General features: G+C 48.4%; 1 protein-coding gene across 4 annotated transcripts in view; it reads left to right on the top strand.

Moving 5' to 3' along the window:
• The first annotated feature begins 1560 nt into the window (after window positions 1-1560).
• Window positions 1561-9729, top strand: part of CLEC2L (C-type lectin domain family 2 member L) — a 30588-nt gene continuing 22419 nt past the window's right edge. Inside the window, exons 1-5 of one of the 4 annotated variants that reach the window (XM_043513642.1) lie at window positions 1561-1774; window positions 5592-5675; window positions 6467-6654; window positions 6760-6905; window positions 8447-8553. In XM_043513642.1, the coding sequence (XP_043369577.1) occupies window positions 1705-1774; window positions 5592-5675; window positions 6467-6654; window positions 6760-6905; window positions 8447-8456 (498 nt within the window). In that variant the 5' untranslated portion in view covers window positions 1561-1704 and the 3' untranslated portion in view covers window positions 8457-8553. Of the gene's footprint in view, window positions 1775-5591; window positions 5676-6466; window positions 6655-6759; window positions 6906-8446; window positions 8554-9729 lie in introns of those variants that run through there. The other 3 variants (XM_043513636.1, XM_043513648.1, XM_038387318.2) reach the window with 3 other exon arrangements.

Below are 9729 nucleotides of genomic sequence, written 5' to 3'. Positions count from 1 at the left end.
GGGTACCCATAGCAGTGCCAATGATTTGAAGGCAAACATTGTCCCCAAATGTGAAATAGTTATGGGTGAGGACAAAGTCACAAAGTTCAGCCACCAGGTTTGCCGTGACAGTATCGGGGATACTGTTCCTGACGGCTTGTAGTCCATCTTTGTGTGGAATGTTGGTGTAGAGGGCTTCTACATCCATAGTGGCCGGGATGGTGTTTTCAGGAAGATCACCAATGGACTGTAGTTTCCTCAGGAAGTCAGTAGTGTCTTGAAGATAGCTGGGAGTGCTGGTAGCGTAGGGCCTGAGGAGGGAGTCTACATAGCCAGACAATCTTGCTGTCAGGGTGTCAATGCCTGAGATGATGGGGCGTTCAGGATTTCCAGATTTATGGATCTTGGGTAGTAGATAGAATACCCCTGGTCGGGGCTCCAGGGGTGTGTCTGTGTGGATTTGTTCTTGTGCTTTTTCAGGGAGTTTCTTGAGCAAATGGTGTAGTTTCTTTTGGTAACCCTCAGTGGGATCAGAGGGTAATGGCTTGTAGAAAGTGGTGTTGGAGAGCTGCCTAGCAGCCTCTTGTTCATATTCCGACCTATTCATGATGAGGACAGCACCTCCTTTGTCAGCCTTTTTGATTATGATGTCAGAGTTGTTTCTGAGTAGGAGCCGTGTTAGTCTGTATTCACAAAAAGAAAAGGAGGACTTGTGGCACCTTAGAGACTAACAAATTTATTTGAGCATAAGCTTTCGTGAGCTACAGCTCACTTCATCGGATGCTTTCGGTGGAAAATACAGTGGGGAGATTTATATACACAGAGAACATGAAACAATGGGTATTACCATACACACTGTAACCAGAACGATCATTTAAGGTGAGCTATTACCAGCAGGAGAGTGGGGGAGAGGGGATAAACGTTTTGTAGTGATAATCTCTCTGGTCACTCGATTAAAGACCTAAAAGTGGCAATACTTCAACAAAAAAAACTTCAAAACCAGACTCCAACGAGAGACTGCTGAATTGGAATTAATTTGCAAACTGGATACAGTTAACTTAGGCTTGAATAGAGACTGGGAGTGGATGGGTCATTACACAAAGTAAAACTATTTCCCCATGTTTCTCCCATCCCCCACGGTTCCTCAGACGTTCTTGTCAACTGCTGGAAATGGCCCACCTTGATTATCACTACAAAATGTCCCCCCCACCGCTCTTCTGCTGGTAACCGCTCACCTTAAGTGATCACTCTGGTTATAGTGTGTATGGTAATACCCATTGTTTCAGGTTCTCTATGTATATAAATCTCCCCATTGTATTTTCCACTGAATGCATCCCACGAATTGAGCTGTAGCTCAGGAAAGCTTATGCTCAAATAAGTTTGTTAGTCTCTAAGGTGTCAGGAGTCCTCCTTTTCTTTTTAAGAGTTGTTTCTGAGGCTGTGGATGGCATTGTGTTCTGCACAGCTGAGGTTATTGGGCAAGTGATGTGGAAAAGCAGCAATTTCAGCCCGTGCAGTTGTGAGAGTAGCTGGGAAGCGCCTTTCCCCCAAAGCGCTTGCAGCCAGGACGCGGGACCCAGCCCTGCTCCCTGTTCCAGCCTTAGCTATTTTCATGGCATTTGAATAGTCAGTGCTCCAGTTCCCCTTTTCCACTCGTATCCGCCCCCTGGCCTCTGCCCTGAGGACGTCATGCAGCAGGAGACGGGAAAGCAGAAACCAGGCTAAATGAGGCGGAGCAGGGGAGACGCAGTAATAGGAGGGGGGTCGCCCCCTGCTTCCCCTGGGTGCCTCCCAGGTAAATATGCCTGCGGGATCCAACCGCCGAGGTCCACAGCAGCCGCTTGGGGCTCCGTCTGCTTCTGCAGCCGCAGTGGAGCGGCGCTGGAGGAGGGGACCCCGCTGCAGACAGAGCCATGTCAAATGGGGCGGGGAGGGACCGGGCTGGGAGCAGCTCCAGCCAGTCCAGCACCAGCTGGTCAAGCCGGGGCGAGCGGACTTGTGTGAGTGGAGAGGCGGCTTCTTTGGGGAAGGGCTCAGGCGGATCCCGCACAACCCGGCCTAGCGGCAGGTGACCAGCCCAGCCCATGGAGCACATGCGGGGCCAGTGAACGGGCTGCCCCAGCCCCAGCCCAGCCCGGAGGGGGAAAACAATCCTGAGCCGGGTGAGAACAGCAGCCAGGGCTGCCCCGAGAGGATCATAGCGGGCCAGGGAGCGCGCAAGTGCTGAGGCAGGGGGATCCCAGTGCAAAGGCTGGGGCCCTGGGTCTGGACTCATGTACATCAGGACACCGGACCCTGAGGGAGGCAGGCCCGCCATTGAGGGCAGTGGGCCAGAGCCTGCCCGGACCCACCTGTTTCTGGGAAATCCCGTGACTGCCGTGCAAGGCAAGTCGTGGGCCTGCCCCCACCAGGGGGCAGCAGATAAAACTGGCCTTGCCTGCACTACGGCATTAAGGTGACTTTAAGTTAAGCGGAGATACGGTCACCGCAGTAACTGAAGTGGTGTGTCGCATCCACACTCTGCTCCAGGAGCACCTCCACTCACTGAAGTGGGGCATTGTGAGGCACTCACAGCTGGAGCCCCCCACCCTGGGACCGACAGCCTGAGCTGTGGGCCTGGCATGGGGCTCACACAGCTGGAGTGTGCGACTAGCAACACAGCAGCCAGCCTGCAAGTGCCCAGCTGGAGCCAGGGTCCTGGGGGCTGACAGGTTCTCCACACCGCAGCAGCAGCTCTGGGAGCCCCTTCTGCAGGCAGGATTCTTGATGCTGCTCCCAGCTCCAGGGCAGGGAGCCTGCCAGCCGTGAAATTGACATTGTTGTCAGTTTCACAACTGCTATTATTTCACCTTTCTTCTCTGGCTCAGGCTGTCAGCCCCCGGGGACGGGGGCTCCAGCTGTGAGCCCAGCATAGAGGATGTAAGTAACACAGTGTCTGCAGACACTGCATTGCCCGAACTACATAGAATCCTAGAATATCAGGGTTGGAAGGGACCTCAGGAGGTCATCTAGTCCAACCCGCTGCTCAAAGCAGGACCAATCCCCAACTAAATCATCCCAGCCAGGGCTTTGTCAAGCCTGACCTTAAAAACCTCTGAGGAAGGAGATTCCACCACCTCCCTAGGTAACCCATTCCAGGGCTTCACCACCTTCCTAGTGAAAACATTTTTCCTAATATCCATCCATCAACCTAAGCACTATGCCTCTCGTGGAGGTGGAGTTATTAAGGTGACGTAGTGGACAAATTATATTGGTGGAAGCTACATTTTAGTGTAGATGCTTACAGGGTTAGGTCGTTGACTTAACTCTGTAGTGTAGACCAGACCACCGTGTCCCGCTGCACATGTTGGGCCATGTGGCCAATTGCATCGGCGTGCCAGGGTCTGTGTAACTATTGTCCAAAGATGCTGCATGTGCTGGGTTGGGTCTGGTGGGATGCTCCACGTCTCCCCACCGTTTGAGGCTTCCCATCAGAAAGCGCAATGAGCTATTTCAGGGACAGCATGAGGGATGGATGGGAAGTGCTGCCGGGCTCAGAATGCAGGAATGGAACTTCCTCACTGTTGTGACAGCAGGAGCCAGTTACACATGAAATGGCCCCTTTCCTACTGTGCTCTGATCTCATGCACTGAGTGATGCCTTACCTAAGAGCCCAGTGGAGAGAGCCCCATGCAGTTCCTCACCTGACCCCTGCTGGAGTTGCTCTGCCTCCCTCCCACAATGGGCAATAATATATACCTCACAGTCTGTATCTGCTTCCCACAGAATCTCAGCTCAGCTCTGTTTAGCTCAGCTTGGAAAGATGCTGTGTGACAGATTCCCAGCTGCTTTAAGTTTGGGTAGCTCCAGTGACTAGAATGGAGCTACACTGATTTACACCAGTGGATCTGGCCCTGTATCTTTTCCAATTCTAAGCTTAAGGCATTAAGTACACTTGCCTTGTTTACTCCTGGGGGAATTCTGTGCCAAAAAATTAAAAATTCTACACACAATGTTTTAAAATTCTGTAAATGTAATTTGTCAAAATAACACTATCTAATCATGCCACTTTCAACTATTTTGGTAATTTATTTAAAAAATACCTATCAGCAAGGATGTTTGTAACAATATAGACACACTCAAAATTTTGCCCAGGAGTAGAGAGTTAAAGAAACCCCTATGACAACCAAGTTCCTATTTCTCTGCCTCCCCCCCTTCCCCCCCCCGAGAGCCCAGCTGGGTGGTCAGACACTCACACTCCCACCCAGATCTCAGCCATGCCCCCCCAGTCCAGAAACTCTCACCCCCTATCCCCGCCAGAGCCCAGCTGTGGCCCCTCCCAGCCCAGACACTCACACCCTCTACGCCCCAGAGGCCAGCTGCAAGGCCCTCTGTCCCCAGCGCAGACACAAACTCCTCCTACCCCCCAGAACCCAGGCATGATCCCCCCAGCCCAGACGTTCACATCCCCTAACCCCCAGAGCCCAGCTGTGGTCCCCCCAGCCCAGATACTCACACCCTACCTTCCTCCTGAGCCGAGGGAGAAACAGCCTTGGGCTTGCATGGAGTTTCCTGCACGCCCACGCTGCCTGGTTTTGGGGCATGCTGGAAACCCTCCAATTCCCTCCCCCAGCCTTGTCTTCTATTTGTGAGATGAGCTCTGCCAGATCCTGTGGCCCCTATTGGTGGGCAACATCTCTGCCACCCATTTCTGTGGGGAAAAAATGGAAATTCTGTGCGCACAATGTTAATTTCTGCAAAATTCTGCATTGTGCAGTGGAGCAGTAAATTCCCCCAGGAATACTTGTTGTATAAATGCCAAATAATTTTGCCTCTTTGTGCTCTGGGCACAGAGGAACAGCAGGAAACTTTCCAGCCAGAGCAGCAAAGTGTAAAATAGCACCGAAACTGCATGAAGCAGCAGAGAAAAGAGCAAGAAATACCCACATCAAACACTCATTCTCAGCCTTGTTTGTTTTACACTCTCCCTGGGGGAGGAGTTTCCTAGAAGTACTTGGTCCCCTATCCACTAGCTCCTTGGGATTTGGAACAGCAAACTACAACAGACAGATAGTTGGGTCCCGCCTGGTAGTAAGTAGAACTCACTCTCTTGAAGTTGGCTGCAGGGAGTGGGGGAAAGAGAGGGAGTCTTTGTAGGAGGAGACTGAAGGTTGCAGCAGCAGAAGTTCTGGGCTCAGAGGGCAGTAGACAAGGACAATCCTTAGTTCCCTTACACACACCATGAACCCTTCACTGCCTTACCCATTAGCTCTGTTCCTTAATCTTTCTATTCCTCTATCTTCATTCCCAGCTCAGTCCCCTCTCCCCAGGTCTCATCTCTCTCTATTTCACTATTATTATGAGTGTTGAGTACTGGCATTGCACACAGTTGTTTGGAGTGGATGTTTAGTCTTTTCTTCTCCTACCTTCAGTAGCCTTTTGTTGTTTTTTCATTGTGGTTGTTGAATGCAGAAATTTCTACATCTGGGTTTTCCTAGGTTAACTGTCAGCTTTCCCAGATGTCCAGCTCTGCTCCTATAAAGATCACAACTAGTCATTGCAAGCTCAACCCCATTCTAGTACATGGATTTCTTTTAGAGTTCTTAAACTTATAATTTCGTGATTGCTTTCAGGGCTCTGCTCAAATATCTGGTTCTGGAGGTGCACTACAGGGATTCTTGCTGTTGTTGCGGTTTTGATCTTGTGTATTCACCTTGGTAAGTATTTAAGTAATTTTAAAATAAAGTATTATTTACCTCTACAGTCAAGAGAACTCCAGATTTTCATATAGAAACCAAAACCAAATTTAGCTTGTTCATAACTCCCATGATCTGAGAGTTAAATAGGTGTCCCTTGAGAGAGACACTTCATTTTAAGACTCAGTTTCAAGACTGGAGAGGTGAAATCCATAGCAGTAGAAATGGTAAGGGCCATATGTGGTCCTGATTTACACGTAACCTGTGAATGTGTGACCTTGTCTATTTCCAGATTCAAGAAAACGCTCCTTCAGTTCACAGGCAGAAGATTTCCCTAGCCCTGGCTCTTTAATTTCTGGCCCTGACTCTTAAAAAAAGAAAGCTAAATTAATGCAGAAACTGATGAGAGTGCCAAAAAAATGCTGCTCTGGCATAACAGCCAAGGCTGGCTCAGTCGAACACTGAAGTTATCAGAAGTTGGGGAGATTTTTTTTTAATTTGGGAATTTGGTCTGTTGTTTTCACAAGCTGTCTTCTGGTTATAATTAGACTGTAATCTCTTTAGGCCAGGGACCAGGTCTCTTTTATGAGGTTGTTCAGCATCTAGCATCCTCTAGGAAACATAAAAATGATACAAGTTCATTAAATTTAAATCTCAGCCCAATGTTATATTTGATTTCCTGTAATATTTTCAATTATTTTGAGCTCTTGTCTGCAGAGGGCATAAACTGAGGGCTGAGCTAGGTAGCTCCAGGAAGCCTGCTCTGGGAGATCTGACTGGCAGAAATGTGATGGTTTGTTGTTGTTTTTTAGCGGTAAACTGCTCATCAGCGAAAGGTTCTTCTGGCTGTCCTCCTCCAGAACCATGCCCTGCCGACTGGCTGTACCACCAAGGGAAATGTTATTACTTCTCTGAAAAAGAAAAGGACTGGAACTCCAGTCAGAGCTTTTGTTCCTCACACAACAGCTCCCTAACTGTAATTGAAAGCCAGCAGGAACTGGTAAGGGAATGAAATATGATAGTTTCACCCCCTCCCATCTCCTGGGATCTCTGTGATTCCCCACTCTCTCATTCTGCTCTCTCATCTGAATGGCTGTAAATCCAGTCAAGGAGTGTGACAAGGTACAGTGCACAGAAAAACATGAAGATAAGAACGGCCATACTGGGTCAGACCAAAGGTCCATCTAGCCCAGTATCCTGTCTTCCAACAATGGCCAATGCCAGGTGCCCCAGAGGAAATGAACAGAACAGGTAATCACCAAGTGATCCATCCCCTGTCACCCATTCCCAGCTTCTCTTCTGGAGTTGCTGTCTTCAACCCCGGTAGTTAATGTTTTAGAAGTTGCCCATGGAATGCCTCATTTAACCTTTGGATTGATCACATTGACAAATGCTGGTGTCTGAGGCGACTGTCTGTGAAAGCAGTGTCCCGTCTTTCTTATCTGTAACCAGACATAAGTTCTCTCAGAGTTACCAGGACCCACGGAGGACAACTAGCCTGGATACTTGTGTTAGCCCCAGTTTGGGAGTGAGGTAACAGTTCTCTTCCACTGAGATTTGCCATTTCTCTTGAATTTTAAATTTCAGTGCGGGGATGTTAGAAATGGTCCCACTCCAGCCCAGCTCTGAAATATAGGAAGAGATTCTCTCCTTTCCCTGGTCTGTCCCTTAAATGGAGCTGCAGCAGTGAACAGGGCCCCAAAAAGCCCCATAACCAGCCAGAAGAGAACTGCCTCAGCTGAAGGGAGCGCTGCACAGCCCCCATCCCTAACCTCAGCATAGTGGTCATACTGGGGGCAGAAGGAGAGTCTGCAGAGCAAGCTGCTCTGTGGGTTCGGGCAACTCCATGTTGCAAAGCTGCACACAGCCAACCCAGGAAGGTCTGTTCTGAATTAGAGGAGGCTTTTGGGCTGCGCTTAGTTGTGCTAGGGGCCACACTGGCCCTAGCCACCGCAGAAGTTTGCTTCCCTTTGTCTCCACTCTGTCCAGACTGCACCTGTTTGTGCGGTGGCTCCTAGATGGGCAGTACACACTCCCACCCTACACCTTCACTACAGGAAACTTTGCACTGTACTGAAGCTCCTTATCTTCACTTTCAAGACCCTCTATAATCTGGCTGCTGACTGTAACTCTGCTCTCAATTTCTCCTACTTCCCACCTTGCCTAGTATGCTCCTTCCAGTCTTGTTGCCTCACTGCTCCCTTCATCTTTTTCCATGCTTGGTTTGGGCACCATCTGTTTTCTTGCTTCCAACACTTGGAACAATTCCTCTCTCTTCATTCACATCCCTCTATAAAACCTACTTCTTCCAGGAATCCTTCTTCTGGTCTCTACACCAATGATTTCTCCAATCTGCTTTGCCTAAACTGTTGTCCACTGTTCTGTTGATGTCACACTGTAGGCTGTTCAGGGCAGGGACATAACTTATTCTCTATTTTTGTACAGTCCTGTGCTCATGAGTCTACGTAAATACATAATAATTGTCTATGTTCATCCAGGTTCTTATAGTAGACTCTGTACATTGCTACAATGTCAGAGCGCCTCCATGGCTCAATATAAATGCTTCATATTAGTCCATGGCAGTCTTTTGAGCAGAGACTTCCAATCTGGCTGAATTTTGGGGTGCTTTTCTTTATGTGGGTATCACAGGATCCACACTTATGATTTGGATGTCAGCTCTCAAGAGGAGAAAGGCTGGTACATTAACCCATAGTCCTCTGGGAGAGGGAAAGATCATCCTTTCATTTTCTAGTCTGGAACAAAGATTGCTCCTTGTGGTTTTTTTCCTACAGAAATTTATAATGAAAATAACAAGGCAAGATCCATGGATTGGACTTCGCAAGACAGGAGAAGAATTCCATTGGGTAAACAGGACTCCATTAGATACAAATCTGTAAGTTGATATTGACTTGTATTGCCCTGAATACATGATGACAGAAGGGTTAATGAAGGGTTCTTGGAATAAGCAGAATTTATGGAGTGATTTGAAGGTAGAGTTAAAATGCTGGCGATACAAGTAGCATTGTCTCTGATGCATCTGAGATTATGAGACTGCAGAGAGGATGATAGACTGGGGTAGGCAGCTAGATTTTTGAATCTTTCATGTAGCATTGGCAAAATCATAGGAGGTGTTAAGGTGGAAAGAAAAGCTGAGAACACAAAGGAAAGAATCCTAAGGAGCAAAGAGAGAGAGAGAAACAGAGAGAGGAGGAAGAGGACTTACTAAAGTTGGTGCTGAAGGAGCGGTCAGCAAAGCAGGAGTGAATCCAAGAAAGCCCGATGTTACAGAGTCTGAGAGGAGAGAGAGATCAGTGGTATAAAGGCAGCAGGCACACCAGAAAGGCTGACAGAGAAGTGCCCCTTTGAATTAGCAAATCAAAGGTTGTTTGTGACCTTGGTCAGGCATTTTCACTGGAATGGAGAGGGCTGAGGATAGACTGGAGAGTACCAAGAAGATGAGGCCAACGCAACAGGAGCAGACAGCGTATCTTAAGGTACATCTACATGGCACACCACTGGTGGCAGTGTGTAGGGTATGTATAGCTGCATGCTGCAGTGGAAAAGCAGGCTGTGTTCACACTGTGGTGGTGTGCAGTCACACACAGCCGTGAAAAGCTCTGGTCGGGGGGTGGCAGTGGAGAAAGGCTCCTGCAAGTCCCTACTGCCAAAGCCTTTCCCACTGCTCCCCCTCTATTTGAGCCTTTCACTTATGCCAGGGCCTTTCACTGTGGCAGGGAATCCCCTTTACTGGAGCCGGAAAAGGAATTCTCCTTAAATGACCCATCCGGGCAGATGAGCAAGCACCTAGAAACACCTCTTTGGTGTTTGGTGAGATGGCAAAATTTGCAGATGATACAAGACTACACAAGATAGTTAAGTCCAAAGCAGACTGTAGATAGTTACAAAGGCAACAAAATGGCAGATGAAATTCAATGTTGCTAAATGCAAAGTGATGCACATGGCAAAATATAGTCTCAACTATACATGTAAAATGATTGGGTGTAAACGAGCTGTTACCACTCAAGAAAGAGATCTTGAAGTCATTGTGCATAGTTCTCTGAAAACATCCACGCAG

The sequence above is a fragment of the Dermochelys coriacea genome, chromosome 1 (genome assembly GCF_009764565.3).
Source record: "Dermochelys coriacea isolate rDerCor1 chromosome 1, rDerCor1.pri.v4, whole genome shotgun sequence".
NCBI lineage: Eukaryota > Metazoa > Chordata > Testudines > Dermochelyidae > Dermochelys > Dermochelys coriacea.
This window is presented reverse-complemented; position numbering and strand designations above follow the sequence as displayed.